Source organism: Chelonia mydas, chromosome 7 (genome assembly GCF_015237465.2).
Source record: "Chelonia mydas isolate rCheMyd1 chromosome 7, rCheMyd1.pri.v2, whole genome shotgun sequence".
Taxonomy (NCBI): domain Eukaryota; kingdom Metazoa; phylum Chordata; order Testudines; family Cheloniidae; genus Chelonia; species Chelonia mydas.
The window spans coordinates 20,058,726-20,085,000 of NC_057853.1; the positions used below are offsets into that span (position 1 = coordinate 20,058,726).

A 26,275-nucleotide genomic window follows, 5' to 3' on the forward strand; every position below is an offset into this window, starting at 1 on the left:
TAGGGTCAGCACCAGTGCACCTTCTCTAATTGCTGGCCACCAAATACTCTGTCAGGCTATAGACAAGGCCTCCAACCTAGATCTATTCATTTTCCCTTACCTAAAATTCCCCATGGAGTTTCAACAGAAGAAGCTATTTGAATTTATTATTTCTTTCCTTTAAATAAAGTGCACTAAAAAATAATAATGCATGTTCTTACTCCCAAAACTCTGTGACAGGCGAAGTGAAGTTTGTAATGTTCAGTGACAGCCAGAGTGTTTTGTTCTTCCTGAGAGTGTCTTCCATGCAAGTAGGTGTGTTCCACTTCTGACCACAAAGTGACCAAGGTAGGACGCTCTGAAATGACTGGAACAGATAGTACACTCCCCAAGCCAGGATGACGATGTAGTATACATTCAGAAGGGACACAATCACTATGGAAGCATAACCAATTCCTAATACAAAATAAATAAATAAAACACACACATAATGGTCACTTATCATTCCAACATTATGAAATCCCAGACATTTAAAGCTATTTTTTAATACTCTATGGATTTAAATCCTGGTGTATGATATACCACTATTGGAAACTCGATCCCATTAAACAGCACACGCAACTAAAGCATAACCATGCTACTGTCATTGATTGTCACTAGCACCAGTGGTTGCAGCGGTATTAATGAGATCCTTGGGCAGAAGGTTCAGTGTATGTGCAAAATAAAATGAGTGTTTAAAAATTCCAAAGTGAGTGAAGTGAAAGCCGTAATCTATGCACCCATTTCTCTTTTGCAAAGAAAGTATGCTATTTGTGCTTGTTATTGCTAATGAAATCAATGTTTAACTCTGCTATCAATACTTGACAATAAAAAATGTCCTTTGTTTGTTTTTAAACACAGGGTCATGGGCAGATAAGGCCACGTCCTCCACAACTTAAAATGGCAATCAGGGAGGTGATGGAATGCAGCTCTGGCAGAATTAAATACCAAAACTATTCTGTGGGTCTGACTCCTCTCACACCACCGTAATCTCATTGCCTTTACTTCTGATTGATACCTCTGTGTCAGAGGAGAAACAGTCTCTTTATTTAAAGTAAGAAACAAAAGGTCTGCATACAGATCCTTCTTCTGATACCTTTTGAACACTAGTATTTAGAATCTTGAAGGGCTTTCTGAAGCTAATGTTCCATTTAGGAATGGGAGCAAGAAAACCTGTTTTCCCAACAAAGACTTACAATAGTTTGTAAAATAAATAAATTAATTAAATTAAATAAATAGGTTTATATGAAAGGTGCTTACTGATATACTGTATCAACACCTGGCAGAGCTGCCTTATATTGCACAATCTTAAGCCATATTGCAATGTGATTCTCCACAGCCAATAATTTTGTGCTGAGTGCAAATGGAAGTATATTATCCCCCTACAGAATGTATTATCTATTCTACCGTTCAGTCAGAACATTCACTTAGCCATATTATTAGAACCATAAATTTCCTTTTCCAGGGATACCAAGGTGATTTTTATTTAAACCAAGAGCATTCACTTCTCCCCCCATCCTATGGCCTAGTGAGAGGAGGGGGAGAAAAGAAAGGGGTGGAAATCAGGATAATTCCACTGACTTCGGTATAACAGCTGGAATTTGGCCCATTGGATACGATCTTACTTATTTAGGTAGTTCCATTCATTTCAAGGAGTAAGATACTGCTCGGTATCAGTAAGGGTGGCAGAATCAAGGCCTAAGTCAATTTAAGGTGCCCGTTCCCACTTCAATTTTGAAAAGGAAAAGTAGTGCATCTCTATCCAGTGTAATCACTCATAATTAATGGGGGTTAATTCTAATGAGTCAGTTCATTTCCCAGTGTCTCTCTGAAGCCAGTCGATGTGTGGGATGCAGTTAGGGGTTCTAAAGGATTTTGGTAACCTGCTTTTAATTTTATATTCCCATTACAGTTCAGAGTGGCATTCGCACAATTCTTGTGAACGGCAAGTGTTTCTTCGTTTGTTGGCAAAAGCCCTTTAATAATAATATGGAGCAACCAGAGTTGTTTTTCACAGCCTGATCTAATTATTGCAAAAGCTCTGTGCCTGAATCTTTCCACAGAAAGCCATTCAAATTCCCACTGTGCCTGTAATATAACTGTGATGCCAATGGCAAGGTTTTGCATGGCAAAAAGAGTTTGGTTTTCAGCCCAGGATAATATTTGGAAAGGCACTTTCGCAAAAGGATATGAGACTATGGAAAAGAGTCTGATCACTTAGTATTTCAAAGGAACATTACCTTCTCCAACTCTCGTCAACACACTGTGAAATGACCTCTCTCTTTCTCACAGGCTGCACGGCCTCTTGCTATGGGCCTATTTAGTGCACAACATCCTATTTCTTTCTTATTTATTGGCACTTCTGTCATTTAACAAGACGACAGCAACAAAAATTAATACTTTGATTTCTCCTTTATACTCTCAGACTTCTACCTTTCTAGAAACCAATATCATATAGTCAGCGACTACAACAAATAGCAGCGCTGATGGACAGGAAGGAAATATACTTGCCCCCTATTTTTTAAGCAATAAATCACATCAAGGGTGTACCTTAGAGACCTGATCCAAAGACCACTGAAATCAATGTGAGTCCCTTTCTAGGATCAGACCCTAATATCTGAGGATTTAAGTGCAGCTTAAATGGTGCATATGCCTTGTGGTGGCCCTCTGCCCAGGGGTGAACTTCCCCCATAGTGTATTCAGTCTCAACTCAGCAAAGCACTTAAACACATTCACAGTGCTAAGCACCTGAGTAATCCCATCCTTATTTAGCAAGGCAGTTCAATTTATGCATAAACCCCACAGTAGCAATGTGAGGCACGTGTTTCAGGGCTTTGATGAACCGGGGCCTGGGTGTTATAAAAATGGGAGTCAAAGGCATTCTGCACTTTGCAGGACTGGTTGCCAAAATGGAAATTACCCGTTAATAACATTAATAACACCATCAGTGCATCTAGCACAGCTGTTTTGAAAAATTCCAACTAGCACTAACATGTCATTACATTCATTAACTATGTCTTGTGTCGTGATATGGCAGGAAAATAACTAACCAGTGAAAATAGGGCAGATCTTTTCCCAGCATGTAATTCCTCCTTCAGAGGTATACTGTCCTAGCGCCACCTCCAGGAAAAACACAGGAAGACCTCCCCCAAACAGGAAAATGAAATAAGGTATAAGAAATGCACCTGTACAGAAAACACAATGTACAAAAGAGATTAAGAGAATTCAAAATGAAGAATAATACACATGCTGCAGTAGATATATGTAACAAAGAAACAAATTTGATACCCTTGTGTACACACATAACAATTTTACTTTTCTGAGATTATTGCTCCTGTTCAAAGATTAAAAATAGAATGGTTACAAACCAAAGTGAAAGGTCATTTTCATTCCTTTTTAAAGAGAACATCTATAAAGATTATGAGGATTAGATATACTTTAATTTCATTTAAGCTAAAGCAGTATTTTTACTTTAAAACCCAAAAGAAGTGTTCAGTTCAAGTCTTGTCTTAGCTGCACCACTATACATTTGGAGTAGCGCCATTAATTGGAGTTAGTCTACATTTACACTGAGAATACTGATCCATATAATTAATGTATATATTTATTTTTAAGTTAAAAGTGAAGTTCAACTGTAATAATAGTAAAATTCAAGGTTGTTGGGTATTTTCATAACAGAGCTTGGACATTAACTATGAAATAATCAAGCAATTTCCCCTACAGCTTGGGAAAGAGAAAAGAGATTGTTATGGTTATTTCGATTTTAAATATGTGGGAGGCACTCCGATGCTACAGTATTGGAAGGATGGATGGTGGGACGAATGTATAGATGAATGAGAAGAAATTAGAGAAAGAGAAAAATACTCACCTCCGCCATTTTTATAGCAGAGATACGGAAACCGCCAGACATTGCCTAAACCAATAAATCCACCAGCCACGGACAGCAGAAAGTCAATCTTACTCGCCCACTTCTCCCGTTGAGGTGGCTTCCCCTCTGCCTCGTCCTCAGGGCGTGTCCCAGGGCTCTTGCCAGGGGAAGGTTTGAGGATGTCCTTGTGGAAATCTTTCAAACACTGAAGCTTCTCCTTTGTTGCCATGTTTCTGGTTTCTAAAGAGAAAAAAGTGGCATGAATTTATTAAACAGACATTATTGGGAGAACTCCAACCGTACAAAACTTGTTTAACCAAACTAAGTTCCCTTAAAGGTCACCCATTACTAACGCACATGTTTCCTTTAGTGACCAGGATACAGATAGGCCTCAAAAAGTACACAGAAGTCTCTACCTTTGCAGGACCTTGTCAGAATACGATGCAAATACTTCCTGTGCTTGATCCAACACTTAGAGGTGAAAGTAAGCCAGTACGGTCCAGTATGGCGTACCAGTAAGAGCCAGTACACAGCCGACCATACCGGCAGGGCTGCTGACGGGGGGGCCAAAAGGGGCAGCTTCCCTGGGGCCCGACAATTTAAAAGGGCCCGGGGCTCCTGGCAGCAGCTGGAGCCCCTGGCCCTTTAAATCGCCACCAGAGCCCCAGGGCTCCCGGCCGCCGCTACCCCGGGGCTCTGGCAGTGATTTAAAGGGCTCGGGGCTCCCAACCACCGCTACCGCTACTACGCCAGTGGCTGGAGCCCCGGGCCCTTTAAATTGCCACCAGAGCCCTGGGTTCCCGGCCAGTGCCAGTACCCGAGGGCTCCGGCGGTGATTTAAAGGGCCCTGGGGCTCCCAGCTACCGCTACCCCAGGGCTCTGGCGGTGATTTAAAGGGCCCTGGGGCTCCCAGCTACCGCTACCCCAGGGCTCCGGCGGTGATTTAAAGGGCCCAGGGCTCCCAACCGCCACTACTGCAACCATGCCAGCAACTGGAGTCCCAGGCCCTTTAAATCGCCGCTGGAGCCCCGGGCAGTGCGGGCCAAGCAGCACTGAAGGGCTTGCTGGGGGAGTCTGGCCCCAGCCCCACCCTTTCCGCCCAAGGCCCCGCCCCTTCTAGGGGCCCAGACACCCCCCCCCTTTTCTCAGGACCCCAGCCGCCCTGCATACTGGTAAGTCCCTTAAGTTACTTTCTCCCCTGCCAACACTCCACTGACTCAAAGACTCCACTGACATCACTGGGCATGGGATCAGGCCAACAGGCACTGAGGCTGCGTACATTGGCACTGGCACCTCACTGCTCTAAGAGGGTGTGATCTGCCAGATTTAGGAGGTGTAAAAGATGTGCAGTCCTTGTGTGCTGACTAGCTTCAGGCAGCGGGTGTATAGAGAACGCATGCTGCATCAGTGAGTGATGGCACTGAGCCTCAGCACCCCCGGTGGCAGAGGTAGTTAACAGGCCCACTGCGGGCCAAATCCAGACGGCCATACGCTTTTGAATGGCCCACGAAATCTTTTTATTGTCCTTGTTGTTATTGCTGTGTGAAAAATGTTTCTCTGGAGTCTCGACCTTGACTATACCTTAATCAAGAAATCTGGACCTTGACAAAAAATAATTGACTACCCCTGTCCTAAGGGATTCTGCTTGCTACGGGACAGAGTTTCTCAGGTTGCTGCTGCTCACTCGATGCATGCATCTCTGAATCCCCTTCACTCCTCTCAATGGGCAAGTCCAACCTAGACCAAATGAAATACATATTGCACTCTGATGTCTTCTGTGGGAGTGCACGGTACTCTCACATTTTTTATGTAACATCCATCGCTCTTTCCCACTGCCCTAATTCTTCCTAGAATCTTGTATCGTTAGCAGCCTGCCATACTCTGGCTCTGACTAAAGTATTGTGAGGGTTTATCCTTAACAAGCTGGAATGGGAAGCCATTTCTCCTAATCAGACCATAGGATCTGAAAGAACATCTTTAATTTATTCTATTTTCACAATGAAACTGCTTTCACTTGGCATCAGTAAAAGCAAATAAACTTTTATATTCAGTTAACTTCTTATATGTACCTATAAAATTACACATTTTCCTAGTGTGATGGTTTGTTAGTTAATTAAAAATCTGAGGGCATGACTGTCCCTGATGCAAAACCAAAAGCAAATTCTACCACAGGGGCCAGCTAATTTAATAGAGGGCAAATGATTAACTGCCATGTGAAAATAATAAAACGTGACATAATTTTACATACAAGTGCCTTTTTTATCCAGCAGTTCTTAACTAAACTAGTTTAGGAATAACAACATGGTTTTTGTTTTTGTTTTTTACAGCTAGACTATTTGAAACTATGCATTCATCAAAATGTGTTAGCAAGTAACTGGTAAACCCAAATTCAGACATTAGGTCAAATTTCTTCTGCATGCAACTCAAATTACCTCAGCTGACTCTGGCTTGTTACATTTAGACTGTGTTATGATGCTGAAAATAAATATTTTCATCAGACCCAAAAAACCCAGCAAATTTATGCCAGGCCACAGTCATTCCTTGCTTGGTACATGTTATAATGTGTGCACAGTAATAAAAATCATGCTTCAGATTATCCCATTTGATAGCCGTAAACCTAGTACTTGCTTGCTGCTTTCTGATCTGTAAACAGATTTAGAAGTTTGGGTTGACATTAGCTCTACAAGAAGTTTTTAATCGGAACATGATTCTGAGATTCATGCATCAGTGTACCTTTAGAGATGAAAACCTTTCCGTACACCATGTATGTCTGAGCCAGTCAAACCTGGGCCAGTCACACCCCAGTGCCTTAAACATTTGAAAGGCCAGTGTTCTTATAAGATGGTCCTCTGCAACAACTCCCTACTGCTCTGACAGCTAAAAAAACAAACCATTTGTTTTAGCAGTACTAATCACTATGGTATTCTCTTGCATTAGGAGAAAGGTATGTTATTATATACATACTAGTGAACAGTAGGGGGAGCTTGGGGAAGGAGAAAGAGAATAACAAGATGCTGGATAATCATTAAGGCTAAGATTTAGTCATGGGTATTTTTAGTAAAAGTCATGGACAGATCACAGGCAATAAACAAAAATTCACAGCCCCATGACCTGTGCATGACTTGTACTATATACCCGACTAAATCTTGGGTGTTCTGGGGGGCTGCTGCTCTGGAGCGGGAGCTCTGGGGTGCCCGCTGGTGCTACGATGGGGGGCTCTAAGGTACCTGCTGGTACTGGGGGGTGAGGGGGTTCTGGGGTGCCTATTGGTGCTGGGGGGGGGGCTCCAGGGCACCTGGTGGTGCTCGAGGGTGGGATCCGGGGTGCCTGCTGGTGCTGGGGCCTCTGGGGCACCCACTGGTGCTCAGCGGCACGGGGAAAGCCCGGGACTGCCACAGCTGCTGCTGGCAGGGCAGCTCCGGGTTCAGTTGCACCTGACAGCGGTAGAAGTCATGGAGGTCCTGAAAAGTCACGGAATCCATGATTTCCATGATATCCATGACAGATTCCCAGCCTTAATAATCATTGACCATAATGGTTTCTTTTTTTGTTTGTTTTTTTTGGGGGGTAGGTTTTGTTTTTTGGTACCTTCCTCTGAAGCATCAGGTAGTGGCCACTTTTAGAGACAAGATACCTGACTAAACAGATCAACGATCTGCAATGAGATAATGCTTCTGTTCCTCTATGGAGCTCTTATTTTATTTCATTTTTAGTGAGTTTGCTAATCTAATCTAATCTTACTGGCTGTTGGTTTATTTCAACCAAAGTGCAAGTTAATTTCATTTAGAATTTGCAAACCTAACTAATTTTTTGCATGCTGCGTTCTATAAATTTTATCTATCTGTGAGATGGTTGACCGTCCTGTAGTTAGAGTTAATGGCTTACAGGCTAAGTGCTAATTGCTGTCTTTTGGGATTCTTATTTCGTAACACATGGCACTACATTTTCGAAAGGGCACTCTTATTTGGGGTGCTCTACTTGTCCACTCCTTTTGGGTGACTCATTTTTGAAAATGTAAGTCTTGAGTTTTATTTTCTGATCCAAAATAACTTGGAATGTGATGATGGATCTTGGCTCTTCTGCTATCTTGCAGTGACAAGCTCTACACTCAGTTTTTAAGTCCATCAATAAGAATTTCACAGAGCGAAGACAGCAGGATTTGAAACTAATTATAAGGCCTTTATAGCATTTAACCAGCTGCTCAGTGAGGCACAGTACATTGCTTACCTGATAGCTGTGCAATGCACAGCTCTGGATTTTTTATTTCCCTCATTGTAACATTTCATTTTTTGCTATGAACCTATTCATCTAGTGTTGGCAAGGTCTCTATTGTCCATTAAGATACAGTGTCTGTTTATGGCTGGCAGGCACGTACGGTCCATCAGTGCCATAGGAATTAACACTAAGCTGCTACTTGTGACTACAATTCTAGCCCATGTCATATGTTACATTCAGGGACTGTGGGACTTTATCCCATTAGCTGCCAACTATTGATGGCTACACAGGCACTCCCAGTTACAGGAAGTGCCAACAGAGTCTGTAAGGGAAGGGGCAGAGGCCATTCTGTTTGGCAAGGAAAAGACAAGAAAGCTGAGTTTGTTTAGTGAAAGGCATTGTCTGTATCATTAATGGGGTTGGAGTTTCATTTCCTTCAGTTATGTTCCACTGGGTGAGGTTCTTAAGGGATAACAAACAAATAGCCTGATGGAGCTGCTGAAACAATACTTGCTCACTTCTCAGGTCAGAACAAGAGAATGATAGATTATTTTTTACAGAATCACATAGTGGGGCACTTTCTGAGATCCAAGTCCCTCTAATTCCCCCAAGGGAAAAACTGTAAGAAACTATTTATAAAAGCGTGAAGTCCAACATGAGTGATTCAACTCCGAGGCACATGTCTGCCTTCCAGAAGACACATGTCTGCCTTCCAGAGCAGCTCCCTCTATGGAGCCTTGGCTATCTCCAGGAAGACTTGGCTTGATCTGCTAAAGTTTAGATGGATAAACAAAGAACCGCAGCGAAGCCTGCAGCCAAATATGTAGAACCTGGCTGGAAAAAAGGGGAAAAAATCCAACTTTTGCTGGGCTAATTCTGTTCTCATTTACACTGGTGTGAACTCAATTAACTCCATTGAAGCCAATATAGTTAATCTGGATTTATGTTGGTATAATGTAGGAGAATATAATACAGTAGCTAAATGTGGCCCTTTGCATTTTTCTCTCTTTGGCTCCCAGCATAATCATTACATGCTCCACACACGCTACATAATTGGCCTAGTAGCTCCTTTTTTTATCTGCAGCACAACTCCAGACTCCACATACATCAGCCCCACTCCCACCTGTCAGGCAGGTGCATGAAATGCCTCACTCAGAATATCTCACTGCCTGATTAACACAGACTCAGTTGCTGCTCTCCTACTACTGGTTAGCTCTTGGCCCTCAGCGGAGAACTCCAAAAGAGATCAGCCTTAGGCAGAGAATGCCCACAGCTAATGCCAGGTAGCTCAACACAGTACATCATCTCTGGTGTAGTTACATAACTGCTAACTCTGTCATTAGAATAATGATTCACTCTCCCACCCCACATAAAGGAAAACAATACAATATAGCAGGGGTTCTCTTTTTCTTTCTGAGGCCCCCCCAACATGCTGTAAAAACACTGGGAACTCTGCCTAAAGAAATGACTGCAGAATCTGACCCGTGGTTTTTACTGAGGGTTGGAATATTCTCTGCAGGCTGATGTTCAGGAGCTGATTTTGTTGCTGTTTTGGAGGCTTCCCTAATGGTAACTTCCTTCAGGTTGTGTTTTCTCTGTTGGGTAATGTTCCTTTTTACAAGACTGTTTAAAGCCTTCTGTTTATCACGTTATAATTCATTTTATACTCCTACTTAAGCAGATTGCCCTTTGCCAGTTTAGGCTTTATCATAACTTCTATTCGATCTCTGTACATTTGTGAAACAAGTTAAATTTCCATCTCCATTTCATATTTTCACAAAATCAGCCATCCCTAGACTGTAAGCATGCTTGTGCCACCTTTAATTTTCATATCATTATATACATGAGCATTTCAATATTCATAGCACTGTGATTCCCAGCTCACAACTCCTGCTGTACCTGAGGGCAACGGGGAAAAAACTCTGATTTCAATAAGAGCAGAATCAGGCCCCAAATAAAATCTTTATTACATTTGGCTCATTTCCTAGGAGCTCAGAGCTCTAAACCATGCAACTTTTGAAGTCTTTCACTTTCCCGCCTTAGAATATCAGAGTGGTTAGCCTACTCAATAGATGAGTAAAACATATAACTCCAGATAAAAGTTCTGGCTTTTTTACAGGTCTTTCTTATCTGAAGGGGGAAATACTGATCCACTTCTTTACCTGGCTACCCTGGAGGCCTGTAGCAATATCCAGAGAATGCCTGACTCCATTTATTGTCCTTAACTCCTATCCCAACCCTTTTTTGTTTCGTCAGACAAAATACCCCCGATATTATCTGAAAAATATCAACCCTCCATTTATTTAATGTATTGCCTCTCTAATATTCTTTAAAGGTTCTCTACAAACTTTCCTTCTTATCGTCTCCCTCACATTCTCCTCTTCTTTCTCACTTCTGTCCTTTTTCAATCTTCTTTTCCTGATTTCTTTTCTCTCTGTGTGTGTCTATTTATTCATCTATCCATCCTCCCTTCTTTTCCTTCTTCTCCCTCACTCTTCTCCCTCCCATTTCAAATCATGTCTCCTCTCACTTCTCTTTTTGCCTGTTTCTTTCGCGGGTATACTCCTTTTCTCCTCCTTCAAAGGCTGACATCTGGAAAAGTTGCTGCAGAAAATTCCAGGAGCAACAGATACTCCTTTATTTAGCTGGGGTAGGTTACAAAAGAAAAGCCCTGGACTTGTTTCAATTTCTTTTTAATCAGTTGTATCCTGGACAAAAGGCATCTATTGCTTTCCAGATGTCTTTTCTATGTGGTGCTTGTGTTCATATTTGTCAAGTGCTGTAAATGGGCACTGTGTCTCAGCTCAGAGCTGTTATGAAACACTCGCTGCAAAAGAAAATCTGCAATCATATAATACTCTGAATTTTCTGTTATACTTCTTTATTTGAACCAATAAATCGATCACCACTGAACCTCAGACGATTAGTTGAGTAGGGGAAAATAAAAAACCCACTGCTCTTGGCCTTTCTAATGGGAAGATAAAAGTGGGGAGGGAGACTTAAAGCTACTCTGTGTTTACAAAGAAAATACAATGGGTTGTATATTAATGCAGTGTTGTTCTGCTCAGAACAAATCATGAAGCCTAAAGAAACAAAATACTCAGCAGTCAGAGGTCACCTTTTTATATGGGAGTTGGGGAAAGGGAGGAAGGTATTTTGATACCATTGACTGAGGGGAGTGAGAGCTCTGTAGCGTTTCCCATGTGGGCAGATGAGGGGAAACCAATCCAGTTCCTACTGAAGTCAATGCAAAACTCCCATTTATTTCAGTGGGAGAAGTATTAGACCCCCTAGATCGTAGGGCTGAAATAAAAGGTCCATGTGAAACTATTGCAGGGATGGAGAGGGAGTCTTGCACCAAGAGGCCTGTTCAAGTTGAACCACAGCCACTAGTACGGGCACTGGGGAGCAGTAATGGATACGACCTAAGGCCAGCATGCTCTTTCTGTTCTGTATGCTGTAGCTTTTGATTCAACCACTATGAATCTAACCACCTGCCAGCAGTTATCACAGACACACTTTTGTCTTTACCAGACTTGGTTAATGTTAGCAGGTAACCCCAACACACCCCCAGTCCTGAACTTCCCCAGAGCCATGTGCTCGGATTTGTCCAGCCCTCTCCTGCAACATTCTGAGGAATAATAAAATCCGTAATCTCCTTTAAGGAAACAACACCCACCAGTTTGCCACATTAACTGGAGCTGATATTCACTTTGGCACAAACACAGCATTGTTGGTTTAGATTAACAGTAAAACAAGCTGGTTAACAAATGAAGACAGGATTTTAAGTGAGCTTAAGAATAAGAGAGAAAGTTAGAAATGGTTACAAGCGAATAAAAGAGAAAACATGCGTCTAAAAGTCTAACACTTAATCTAGCAAGTTTTAGTTCAAGGCTTTGTTCAAGATGCCCTTTCTCACCCACAGTCTTCCAGCAAGACGGTTACTGGCCCTCTCCTCGGTCAGGATCTCTTCCAGAGGCCCAAAGGTGCTGGTGCCTTTGTCTTCTTAGGTGAAAGAACTAACTTGGGGTTCTCTGTGCCTTTCTTTTATAGTCCAGTGAATCTTTGAAGTGGATTCTTCCAAAGGATACCCCTCAAAGTAAAGTTCATTCAAGCTGTGAGGAAGGCGACAGAGTCTGGTGGTGAAGAAAGCTTCATGCTCTTTTGTCCCCCACTTGTGTTTGCTGAAATGCAAATCCTTCTGTTTCCTGACATCTCCTCCCCCTGCTGCCTTGATGGGCCTGTTTACTACTTGTATGTAAATAGAGGTAAACACACATTCCTTTGTTTAACCAATAGTTTAACAACTATTGCCTCAGCAGGGCAGTCTGGTTTTGAACCCATGCTAATAACATCACATGGGGAATTCATAACTTTACATATAATGTTGCTATCTACATTTCACCATGATATTATGGACCAGTGACTTACTAGTTTCCAAATGATACCTCACGAGGCACATCTTGTACAAAGATTATTATAATAGTGGGGAGGGTGTGAACACAGGGCTGTTTTGGGTCACACCCTGCAGATCATAGAACATTGGCCTACCAGCCTCTCCCCTACCCACCTCTCTCTACCCCCAACCCCAGCCAGGAGCTGTGGAGACCCTCCCAATGGTACAGATGGGGTACAGAGCATCCCTGCATAGGGTGACTGCTACTCCTCTGCATCACACAGCCACGGCCAATAATCCTCGTATGCCAACAAGCCTAAATCTCAGCCACTGTCTTCTCATGCCAATAGGCTTGTCGCACCACAGACCCAGGTACAGGTGAGTTCATCAGCAGGACTTCTTGTGGTGCTTCCACCACAGGTGAAGATCCCATATAGGGGAGAGGAGTAATGCAATGGTGGTGGGTAGTTTGCAGAGGTAGGAAGAACTGATTACAGCTATTATGCTCTTTGTATATAGTACTCGTAACTGTGTAGTGGGAATGTCCAGTTAAAAAGTTGTTTTTGTTCACATCAAGCCAACTACTGACCTAATTTAACACCCCCTGGGTGTGTTAGCTAAAAGCCTAGTGATTGTCAACAAGCTAGAAATGAGCACCATGTTCCTGCTGCTTTCCCTGCTATACTGCTCCTGATGTACCCATTTTCCAGGTTTGAAAGTACAATACATTATTACTACATACCTCCTAACGTCCCTAATTTTTAAGAGCAGTGACTTGACTATGCCCACAAAATTTATGTGTGCATGCAATTTACATGGCACAACGGATGCATTGCCAAATGTTGTTGGCATGTCTTGTTCCTTAAAATCTCTTTTTTTCCCCTTTGACTGATTTGTTTGCACTAAATAATAATTCACCTTCCTATTAAACCTAGCAAGTGTTTTAATTTTGGTTTGGTTTGGGTTTTTTGCTTCTAGGGGGCTGTTATATAATGAAGTTACAGTTCACTAATGTGCCTGAGCATTAACCCTTTTAATTAACCTTTTCTATAACCTCTGAAAAACAATCAGCAAACACTTAGACCGTATGGACTATGAAGAAATTTACTTGATCATGTAATGTAACCTCTCAAAAAAAAGAGAGCTTATGAACTTGAATATTTGCAATATTTTGTATAGTATCTATTGACTTTTTGTATGTGATTAATAACGTATTGAATCTATCCTATGCATGTACCAGGCATATATATATATATGCCTGGTACATGCATAGGATAGATTCAATACGTTATTAATCACATAAATAATACATGGAATCATTAGTCATCAGTCTTTCATTTGGTGCTATGATTTTATACTGAGTAGATCTCAAATGTGTAGAATAAAAATAAAGTAGGCATTGGATGAAGCAAGCATACAAAGAGATGTACAAATATATTATTTTTAGCTTTTTTTCCCCTTGGGAATAATTTCATATTCCCCTAACATGCTTTGCTTTAGCAACAGATTGTCAGTTCGTCACTACATTTACCCATATCGTTTACTCATGGGCTAGTCTCAAAGGCTGCTCACATTTTTTCATATGTTTTCCAAATACTCACTTCAAACCACAGGCTCCAACTTTCCACTGTGCCGGGGGGGGGGGGGGGGGGGGGGGTGCTCAATCTCCGATTCTGCCCCAGGCTCAGCCCCCACTCCTCGCCTTCCCCCAAGTCCCCACCCCCACCCCGCCTCTTCCCACCCCGTTCCACCCCCTCCCCTGAGTGCCATGTCCTCGCTCTCCCCTTCCCTCCACAGAGCCTCCTGCACGCCGCGAAACAGCTGATCGCGACAAGCGGGAGGCATGGGGAGGTGCTGATTGGCGGGGCCCACCGACAGGTGGGAGGCGCTGGGGGAGGGAGAGGGGGGCTGATAGGATGCTGCTGGTGGGTGCTCAGCAACCACCATTTTTTCCCCGTGGGTGCTCCAACCCCATAGCACCCACGGAATTGGCACCTATGCTTCAAATAAATACATCAGAATACAAGTTTGGTGGAAACAGAAGTTGGTCCAATAAAAGATATTACCACCTTCTCTCTCTGGGGAAAAACAAACTTTCGGTTTTTAAATATTATTCAGGGTTTGGGGGTTTTTTTGGCTATTGCTATCCATAAGTAATATGTGACACTATGCAAAGAAGATAAAAAAGGGAAATGTCAGAAGCATTCAAATTTCCTTGTAATATACCCAGTGGTAAGCAGAGGAGCGCTGTTGCAATGCTTCAATATCTCATACAAAAAGTCATTTCACATATTTTGACCAATTTTATAACCAGGCTGTAGCATGGATGAGATCCTAACTACATGGATGGGACTGTATTTCTACATTATTTATTGACCTTATGTATCCATCTAAGTTTTAGATCAGGGGTCTCAAACACGTGGCCCACGGGCTGCAAGCGGCCCCCAGAGTTATTTCCTGCAGCCCACCATAGCTCCCGTTATCCCCCACCACCGCCCCCCTGAGTGTCACCGCTCCTCTGCCTACCTCCCAGCTCTTCCCGCTGCCAAACAGCTATGTGGTGGTGCTTAGGACTTTCCGGGGGGTGGGGGAGGAGTGGGACGTGGCACGCTCAGGGGAGGAGGCAGATAAGAGGCGGGGCCGGGGCTGGGATTTGGGGAAGGGGATGGAATAGGGGCAGGGAGGGGGCAAAGTTGGGGCAGGGACTTTGGGGAAGGGGTTGGAATGGGGGCAGAGAAGGCTGGGAAGAGGCGGGGCAGGGGCAGGGCCTTATGGAAGGGGTGGAATGGGGTCAGGGCCAGGGGCAGAGTCGGGGGCTTTTGTATCTTTGTATGAAAAGGTGTCAGTGGTGCGGCACTCAGGCCAAGGTACCAGTCCTCATGTGGCCCTCGTGGTGATTTGAGTTTGAGATCCCTATTTTAGATAGTATTTGAGGACTTATTCTAACCCTGCTTATGAGGACTTTTATAACATAAACATCAGATTGTAAGTGGTTTCTAACATAGTGACTCCATTGTGTAGGTTAATTATGTCTTAATTATGTCGGTGTACTGGGCAAACTAGTCCTCCTAAATCCCTGATCTCGGTGTGGGAGGGAGGACACCCCAAAATGCATTGTTCACAAAAATCCATGCCTTGGCCGCAGCAGCACCCTTCTCCACCACCAATATGGTATCTATACACCAAAATTTGCCCAGAATGCACTAATACCAAATAGCTGTGCAGCACAGCAGGTTGGACTTGACCAACAGTACTGACACCAGATTGTGCAGGAAAACCTGTTGCTGTGTGCATGAACTGAGCCATGTTAGCTGTGGCCACAGTAGAGGAACACACCAGAGTCCAACTGCACTGTGAATGTGGTTCCACTGAGCGTAATTTGAGCCCTGGGCTCTAATGATGAGAATGAGTTACTTTGGGGTTTTGTTTCGATTTCTTGTCTGCAGTGGGGCCTATAGTTCACAGAAATATGAGTCAGTGAGACAAATTAGTTGTCAACTTTTAAAATGACGCAGGCCAGTGCTTCTATGATAAGAATCTTTGGTTCTCTTACTGAGGTAAGAATGTTTCTAAGGCACTTTATAAGACAATCATAGTTCATAGCCCTTGAACAATAAGAGATTTTCATTCAGTTTGGAAAGCGGGGAAGGGGAACGTTGTTTATTTACTTCAAGAAAACAGCAGCTGAACAGAAGCTTTAAACTTTATCAAGATTTGCACAGGAAATGAAATCTAACAGTGGTTACTGGTATACAGAGGATATGCCAAAAGAAGAAGTGATAAACTGGCTGCATAAGCTGGTGGCACAGTTTGCTCTGCTCTTGATTGTCAAACATCATAAAAGAAGCAAAATCATGAAGATCATATGATGTTTTCTTTCTGTTTATTTTTCCATGCATCTTGTGAAGGGTGCAGGCCTGACAGCCTGGAGACTGAAATGCCTTGTTTATGTACTGAATGGTTAAGGATGGGCCAGCCCAGTTCAGTGTCCACTTCCCCTGCATTTCCCCGCACCATCAGTGTGCCTCCATTATAACCCAGAGGAATCATCATATCCAGTCACAGAAGGGTAGTTCAGCCTTCATGCCCCATCCACTGCTTGGAGTCTCTGCTGAGACTCCCTACCCGGGTGTCTGCTCTGATGGGGATTCCTGTACTGTAGGTAGATCATTAACACATTTTATACAGGGCCTCTGACTAGCCTCCAACAGAAAGTAATTTTGATCACTACTGACCTGATTTAAACTAATGAGCTGGAGGTGAAAGTCTTCCTATCTCACTACCAATCCCATGAAACATCTAGTTCTCCAAAATATCATATGACTTTGATTAATTTTTAAACCAGAAGTATATCTTCAGCTCTTTGTAGCCACACGGCTTTGACAGCTTTCATATAAGGAAAGCTGCACTGCTCGTTTTGTGTCGAGAGATATGAAAAGCAGATAGTGCCTAAAGCAAACATTTAATTTCTCTAAGGAAACTGAACATGCAGATCACTTCTGCTTGCCACGCTCTGAAAGTGGCGTAGGTGCTCTGCATGCAAACAAAAGAGCCTGATCCTACACTTTAAACTCAGAGAAAGAGCCCACTAAAGTGCCACCTTGACCTCAACGACCTTGGTGTGAGTGAGGAGTACAGGATCAACTCTGATATGAGCAAAGAATACCAACAGTGCCAGCCTAATACCAGTGTCTCTCCCCTCAGCTGTCCACATGTCGCCCTGTTGTTGGTCTTTGTGGGTGAACATGTTTCTGTGTATGACTAGACGAAACATAGCAACTCAACCATTTTCCTCCATCCTTTATCTTTTCTATCATTTCTGACAGATATCAGCTGATGGCTTTAGTTGTACAGTATATTGCTTTTATATTCCCAACCTGGGGCTCTGTAAATTTCACTTTATGAAAGTACAGTTCAGAAAACTGAACAGATGGGGCTAAATTATTTCCTAGAGTATAAGCCTATTCTATCCTCCCACGTTGAGGGGCAAGACTAGCTGTTAGTAGCTCCCAGCCAGCCTTTCTCTCCGACATCCAGGGAAGCAGAGCAGGCTGGGAAATGTAGTCCATTATGGCAGCCATATCTGTAGATTTAGCTTCTGACAAGGCCTGATGGGAAATAAGTGGTCCATATAAACAACACCCTTTCCCCAGATAAACCAGAGACCTGGAAGGAGTCGGGCTATTGGAGCAGAAACAGTCAAGTAAAGGCATCTCCTTATGTTTTACTGTTTATAATTGTATGGTGATTTTCGGTAGCGTCTTTGCAGTGGATACCTTTGAAAATTATCTGGAGTGACAAGCGAAATTGCATGTAGTTTTGCACCTGACTTTGAGGCAGGTTAAAATAAAGTTACTCTGACATGTTCTGTTAGCACATTCGGCCGGTGAAAATTTGCTGTCTCCTGAAGCTCAGAGAAGCCTCTCTTCATAGCCAAGGCTCTGTGGCTTGGAGTTGCTGAACTGAAAAACAGCTGAGCTGAGAAGCAGCTGCTCTGTGCAGCACTAACTACCTGGTGTGACCTCTATCTGCTGCAGGGAGGCATCGCATAGTGGCACGAGCAGTGAGTGCCTATATAGATCCTAAATGCCTGGAGGCTCTTTTTCAAAATTATTTAAGATTGTACCAATATAAAATGGGCATTTAGTATTGGTGGGGGGTGGGGCGGGAGTTGAAAGGGTATCTATCGTTTAAATGTCCCAAACTGTTATAATCATTATTACATAATTATTTATTAAACACTTTATATCACAATATCTTCTCATGGCACTTCACAGAGATTTAAAGAGCCATCGGGTGAAATCCCAGTGTCACTGAAATTAATGGCAAGACTACTGATTTCAATGCCACCAAAACGTCAGCCAGGGTCCCTGCCCCAAACCGCTTACAATTTAAATTTCTAGCATAAAGATCCCACTTCTGATCTCAGATGACCTCAGCAGAGTAACTGGTGTTTTATGCTAGTGTAAGTGAGATTGGAATCTGATCTAAAATGAAGTTACGCTGGTGTAAAACTGGTTTGGGTCCTAAAATAAGAGGCGGAGGAAGGAGAGCTTAGGGAAAGGAGGGACAAAGGTTAAAGTAAGTAACAACAATACTGTATGAAAAGCAAATTTAAATGCTCTGATATTTCACACATTCAAAACAAATAATTGGAAAGAAAAATTTAGAGAGGATATTGCATTATCATATGGGTGATCAACAGGGTGACCAGATAGCAAGTGTGAAAAATCGGGATGGGTATGGGAGGTAATAGGCACCTATATAAGACAAAGCCCCAAATATCGGGACTGTCCCTATAAAATCGGGACATCTGGTCATCCTAGTGATCAATGACAGCTCTGGGTTGAATATAAAATAGCAATGGCCCCCATTAGAGCTATATTAGATTATACTCATTTTATCTTGAAAGCACAAAGCATGTTCCTTTAAATAAGCAGAAAATGCTTAATATAACAACATGTGCCAAATAATCACTACTGTGTTTCACAATATGTCCTGTGACTGACTCCCTGCGCCACATTAAGCTGGTATACATGGTAGTTCCGGATGGTATAACTCACTGTGTAACGTATTTGGAGTGATTTTAAACAACTAATTGTTTGGGGATTTTTTTAATTGTCAGTTCCCAATAGGGCATTCAGAAATAGTCACATCATTATTATTTATTATTATTTTCTATTATTTTCAAATGGTGATGTACTGTTTTTAGTGGCTGGAAAGTGTTGTGAATGCTCGAGACATGTTGCATTGCAGGAAATCTATCCAAGCCACTTCCAGTTTGTCAAAACACGTAGCTGGTAAGTGCTATCTGCAGGTAGCACTTTTTGGCTGCAAAGACTATTCAGCACCTCACAGAAGGCACTCAGCACCTGGCAAAATCAGGCCCTTTATGTGCGATCATTCCCAGTAGAGGTTCAGACACACTTTCTGCTCTTGTCTTCAGAAAATAGCCAGCCTACTGAAGGGACACAGCTAACTGGTACTCCACAGAGCAAATTATGCTCTTTCTGTCAGGGCAAAGATGTGCTCTCTGTGCTTCATTCTGCCTGAAGAGCAGCCCTGCCTGTGAGGAGCACAGTCATATTAAGGGGAAAAAGACAGATCATCTGTCTTTCAGTCAGTCCGCCTAGGACAGGAATAGATTGACACCTCAGGAAGGAACTCATCATTAATGAGAGCCTGGAGGAGCTTAACAGCAGAGTGCACGCAGCATAGAGCAAATCCTGCTCTAAAACCCTGAGTTCAAGGCCAAAACAATAACTGGGTTCAAAAAAGAATGAAATAAGTTAATGGAGGACAGGTCTATCAATGGCTATTAGCCAAGATGGTCAGGGACGCAACCCCATGCTCTGGGTGTCCCTAAACCTCCAAGTGCCAGAAGCTGGGACTGGATGACAGGAGATGGATCACTTGAAATTGCCCTGTTCTATTTATTCCCTCTGAAGCATCTGACACTAGCTACTGTCAGAAGTCAGGGTACTGGGTTAAATGGACCATTGGTCTGACCTAGTACGGCCATTCATAGGTTCTTAATAGAGCCTAGACTAAGTCTATAACATAACCAGCTAATAATTGAAAGGGTGTTAAACTGTGTCTACTTGGCTTCAACCCTGGTAAACGGAGCCTAAATTGCCCCATTGTAAATTTGGAGGGAGTCCACTGAAGTCAACAGTGATCATCAGATTTACAAGTGCACCACTGGGGAGTGATATGGCCCAGTGGGATTTTGCCTGAGTAACAACTAAGCATTATTGCAAAACTCCCACTGATTTCAAGGGGAGCAGGATTGATCCTAAGTAAGGAGAGTAAAACGGGGCCCCATGCCTATGGAAATTAAGGGCCTAATTCTGATCTCATTTATACAAAGGTAAATCAAAAGTAGCAACCCTGCAGTCAGGAGTTATCACAGTGTAAATAAGCTCAGAATCAGGTCCTACATGTGTGTTTCTTTGGAATAGAATATTGACAGCTTCCTTCTCAACATTAATGCTATCTGAAGGTAGGGACTTTAGGAGGGAGTCCGTGGAATCACATGAATAAACACCTTCTCCAAAGCCCTACTGCTCCTCAATCTTCGGTGACAATTATTGCCTCAGTGATGTTCTTCAACACTGTGTGACTTAAATTAAACTACTGCAATTACAAATACCTCATTCCTGGGTTTTGCCTTTTGAAATGTAAAGCCTCCAGTGACTGTGTTGTCTTATGGGTTTTTTCAGTGCCTAGCATAACAGGACCCAACTGGTGATTGGGCCTTTGGCCATGACGTTAATATAAATAAGAATGAATAAATGACCTGTTCTGCTCACTTTTTCACCTCGAGTCTACTAAATCAGTTAATTGTCACAAGCATGTAAGCCAACTGGAGTTTTGCCTGAACAAAGACTGCCAGATTTTTGCCCTGTATTCTTTTATTATTATTCTTTATCTTCTCTTATACTATTATGCATAATGCTTCCTACTTTCTACCTTTTCATCTACAGCCTTGATTTATTAACACGTTTGTTGACATTTTGCTCCCCTAGCTTTGCATGGGAATGTATTTCATAAAAGTGCAAAAACAAATCAAGAGCAAGCAGAATCCTTCTTACTCACAAGTCTTATTGAGCTATCAGCAGAAATGCCAACGTCTTCTGATGCATCCGATGAAGTGAGCTGTAGCTCACGAAAGCTTATGCTCAAATAAATTGGTTAGTCTCTAAGGTGCCCCAAGTACTCCTTTTCTTTTAACGTCTTCACCGCATCACAAGATGAAAATGTTATTTTGTTATAACCTTCCATTCCTCAACTCAGAGGACCTATACAGTATTTCACTGGAGTACGTAGTGTTTCAGTCATGAGCACATGTTGGTTCTTTTATTGGTGAATCTATCGTGGTGATATTTCATGAGTGTGTATTATTATTTGTAGCTGTTGCTTTCATGTAGCAACTGTAATAAACTAGCTGGATATATGTTCCTTTCACTTACTAATTAAAATCAGCATTGTTAAATTTACTTTTTGAAAAAATGGATCTACTGCATTGGGAGTATTACTGACTCCATTTCCAAGTCTTTTGCATCAAATATGTGAATTGCAAAGTGACTTGGCATCCCTACTCATATTTGGGAGAGGCAAGACAAGATAACTTTAACATGTAATTCAAATTACTTTCCAGAACAGGAAATAATCAGATTACTTCACAAAACTACTTTTTGTTTTAATTAAGTAGTTGTTGCAATCAATTACTTTCACAGTTGTATCACTGTATACAGAGTGTGTGTGTGTGTGTGTGTGTGTGTATCAATTATTAACTGGTCCTTTTTGACCTACCTAAACCTGTGACAAGACTCCCTTCTATTTTCAGGAAATGGCCCAAATGGAAAGCTCAGACCTAAATCAGGGAGACTATAATCAGAATCCAGACCCAGACACAGATCATATTTTTGCAGCTGACTTCCATCTCTACAGAATACAATGAGCCCAATTAAAATCCCAGATCCAATTCTTTGGCTATTCAGACTCCATATTCCAACCTTTTAGCAGCTTACACCCATCTCTGTCACCATGGTTCACCTTTGCCACTTGTTTCCTCTCTGCTACCAGGTGTTCTGTATATAATACAGCCATTTATTTTAAACTTTTAATGATCACCTTTGATCTGGTTTGATCTGAACCTGGATCAAGCTGGGTAGTCTGACAGCTACACCAGAGTTCAGTACACAGTCTAGGAAATACACTCCATGACAGCAGTGAGCAAACATTAAATAAAAAGCTTTCATTCACACTTGTTTGTTTGTTTGATTTTTCATGATTCACCAAACTTTATATTTCATTCTTGGTGCACATGCCACAATCCCAGCAGTCCAGCCTCCCTCAGGGCAATGGAAGAGACTTGACAAAAATGCCAATGTATATGAGAGAGTTAGATTAAGTAGTTCTATAAGAGTGGACTGATGTCACCCAATTGCTTACGTGAGCAAAGCTCCAACATGGGTGAGAAAGAGATCATCTCCACTATGTGAAAGGGTACCTCTTTCCATGCATATAAGCCATATAATGACAATATACTAACTATACAGAGAGAAACGGTACAACATGAAGAAAAAGAAAAGTGCTAAACTTGTCAGTTTCTACATTATTTACTAATATTTTAAAACTAGGATAAAACAAATGAAGGGCAGGGATGAAGATAAAAATGACGGAGCTGGAAATAGAGTTTGGAGTAATATACAGAGGACAATTGCAGGAGGGGTACTGAAACATAAAATGTTACGTATCTCAGTTATTTCTTTGCACTATAGATAACAAAACAATAACAACTACAATACGAAAGTTAGGATAAATCTAGGTGCATTAAAATGAACACATAATCATACTGTCTTAAACCAAACCCTAGTGCAATAAGTAGGTTGCATGCAATGAGATGATATTCAGTACTAGCAAGTGTAAATTCCTGTATTGAGGGAGAGGAAATAAATAGCACAGCTATTAATTGAGGGGTAGCTAGCTGTGAATTTGAGAAAGATCTAGGGGTGATCACAGACAGCAAATTAATACAGAGTCTCAGTGTGATGCTGCTGGGGTGGAGATGCCATGCTATTTTTGGATCTGTATATATATAAAAGGATCATATGGAAAGCTAAAGAGATAACAGTGTCATGTTAACACAGCCCTAGCACAGCCATAGTGGGAACAGCATGTGCAGTTCTGATCTCCACAGATTAGAACGGATATAGAAAAATTAAAGGAAACATAAATAAGGGCAATAAAAGTGATCCAAGGACGGATGGAGAGATTGAAGGAACTAAATTAATATAGTCTAGAAGTGAGAAGAATCTGTGGGCCATGAGCCATCTATAAATATCTTTAAGGTAATAATATATGTGAAGGTAAATAATTAATCCGGCTCAAAAGATGGTAGAACAGGGAGCAGTTGATTGAAATTAAGTAAGGAAAAGTTCTGGATGGAAAGTAAGAAGAAGTTCTTTAAAGTGCTGCACCAGAGCAATGACACAGAACCCCAAAGGAGGTTGTCTGGGTACAGTCATTGCCCATATTCAAGAACAGGTTAAACAAGAAGCTAGGGAAAAAGATGTAGACAATAGCCCTCTTAAAATCCAAAGGCGTACACTAGGCAATCTTTTTTTTTTTTCATGTTCTATTTACTTTGGTTATCTGAAAGGCTGGTGCTCCTACACAGAAGTATATAATATATGATGCTCACAGGACCTGGCCCACTCTGCTGCTATATATCTGGTTAAAATCCAACCCAGGTCAGTTGGTTGTCCTGTGGCTTACGTAAAATAAGTTTTGTGGATTTCTGGAAGAACAAGTGTCCTAATTGCACAAACCACCATCCCAATAAGCAGACTTATGGGCAGTTTCAGCACTGAGGCCAAAGGCTGAAAGGGCATGAAATCTGAATTATTATTTTTTTTTAAACACATAAAGGTGAACCTTCTAGCTCTGAGTTCAGAGACATTAGTATGACAATGTGAAGTGGAATCTTAACATGGTTGCTGCTCATGTTGTACCTTGTCTGTGGATCAGTTGAGAACCAATCATGCCAATATATCACCTTCCAGGAATGCTAAAATACACAACACTTAAAAAATATAAAAAAGGGGGCACTGGTAACAAGTCCTAGAATTTTTAATGACAAATGGGTGCACACACACCAGGCATATAAATCCATCTAGCATCATTGCCCCCACCCTTTACAAATATCCCATCCCAACTGCACTCACCAGTCGGGACTTCTGTCCCCTTCTCACTGTGGATGGGCAGTGGTGATTCCTCCATAGGGTGAGGCACTGATGGAAAGTAATGAATTGTGGTAGTATTTGTCGCAAAGTGACAATCACAAGACGGTCCCTTTATTATCATTATAATACAAATGCCTGGTTACTGTCACCAGGAGTCCTTTTTCAAAATGTCACAATGGCAGGAGGTGGCCCCTGCAAATATTTCACGTGTCCGAGGCACCTCTGAGAATTCAGATATATCAGTGGGATCCACCATCTGAAGTTTGAAATCCCTGGGATTAATTTCCTCTTGAGAGTTCACATTCTGGGGGGATTATTAGCTTCTGAAAGTTTAACATTATCGAAGAGGCCTCATTTTGGTCATTCACAGTCGATGGGGTTAATCCCAATCTAGAATTCATATCCGCGGAAGTTTAGACCCTTCTGAAAATTCACACTGCACAGACAGGTTTCTATCCTGGAAGTTTCATAATTCCGACACTTGACAATATTCTGATTATTCACATCCCTGGAGTAAACTCTCTTTTGGAAATTCATACTGTTGAAGAAGCCAAAGGGAGCCAAGGCACTGAGGCACATATAGAGACAGGTTACAGACATCAAATCTGAGTCATGATATTTCATGCACAGAACCAGAAGAGAGAGGCTCTGGTGCTCAAAGCTTGCCTTTGGCTGCTGAAATGCCACAGCAGGTGGTAGAAGGCTGTACTGCATGTGGCCTCTTGGCCATAAATTTTGTATCACTGATCCATTTTATGGAATATATTCCAGTTACAAGGCTCTAGATTATCCAGATATTCAGCTTTATGATATTAAAGTCACTAGAGGGAGATCTTTGAATCTGCATTCCAATGGGCTCCAGATTCTAGCGTACAACGTCGGGACACCGTATCATCATGTCTTTAGGTTTCTTTTTCTATTTGGAGCCTCTTCCTTTAAAGATGTTTTTGTTACCCTGGTGATTCCTCTTTAAAAAGCTGGGGGAAATGTGTCCTTTGAACTCTTTTCAAGAGACTTGAATTTTCTATATTAGGGGTCCCATGTTGAAAAAAGTGAGTAATATGACTCCTGGAATTTTTCCATTCCTATTGTCTTTTAAAAAATGGTACCGTAGCTTTTCAAAGATACCCTCAGTCTCAGTTTTAGCATCCCAGTGTAAAGGACCCTTCTTTTTAATTGCTGGTGTGGGTTTTTTTTCATTTAATATACACATGCTCTTCTCCTTTGAAAAAGCTTATCCTTAATTGATTGCCCTAACGATTTCCATAAAACCAGCCAAAAGAATGTTCATAATTCAAAGATACAAAATAAAATTCTTATAACATTTCTGCCAGAAATATAGCCAGAATAGAGCGAGTTTTCAATAGATTTTTGACTAGCAATGGACCACGCAGTTGTGTCTTGCTAGATTCAAAGAGGCTCAAGTCTCTGCCTACACCTAAGCCCTCCTCTTATTGAAATGCAAAATAAAGGGTAGCGTAAGAGAGAAACAGCTGAACACAGTTGACTACATAACTATCGTACTAGCCAGGGAAATAATGGTCTACAATGGTGCATTGCGCAAGCTCCTTTTATCTAAAAGCGGAACTAACATTCCAGCCCAATAACACACACAAAAAACATTTGTCACCACACAGCATTTTGCTACATATTAACCAGGAGTTTCTATCTGAGTCTAATCTAATGCCGTAATTCAGAGACGTATGCTATTTTCTGAAAAAATGTTGATTTATGAGAAGTCAGATTGATGTGAATGCTCATGGCTTGCCACGCCACTTGACCTAGTGCGTGCTTCAAAGTTATATAAAGCGGGTCCTCTGCATTGCAATTAATGCAGTCATTTTCCTCATTAAGGCTCATTTTGCACTAAGGCAATAATGGTCTTAACCTATGCTGCTTCTTGAAAGATTTTCTTGACTTTACTTACTAGAGAGAGATACTGGAGCAGAATTTACTTGACTACTCAAAGTTTTAAAATCAGAGATCTGCAAGCAAATCAAGTTGCTAGGCGACGTGTAAAACTGTTGA

At 41.9% G+C, this 26,275-nt stretch overlaps 1 protein-coding gene across 6 annotated transcripts in view; it reads right to left on the bottom strand.

Annotated features, from left to right (window-relative positions):
• Nucleotides 1-26,275, bottom strand: part of SLC6A6 (solute carrier family 6 member 6) — a 74,420-nt gene that overhangs the window by 40,249 nt on the left and 7,896 nt on the right. For 2 of the 6 annotated variants that reach the window (XM_027822424.3, XM_027822425.3), the window contains 3 exons: nucleotides 3,887-4,126; nucleotides 3,069-3,203; nucleotides 201-435 (listed from right to left, as the gene is read on the bottom strand). In XM_027822424.3, coding sequence (XP_027678225.1) covers nucleotides 201-435; nucleotides 3,069-3,203; nucleotides 3,887-4,115 — 599 coding nt within the window. In that variant the 5' untranslated portion in view covers nucleotides 4,116-4,126. Of the gene's footprint in view, nucleotides 1-200; nucleotides 436-3,068; nucleotides 3,204-3,886; nucleotides 4,127-12,020; nucleotides 12,217-24,229 lie in introns of all 6 variants that reach the window. The other 4 variants (XM_037904522.2, XM_007059953.4, XM_037904523.2 and 1 more) reach the window with 4 other exon arrangements.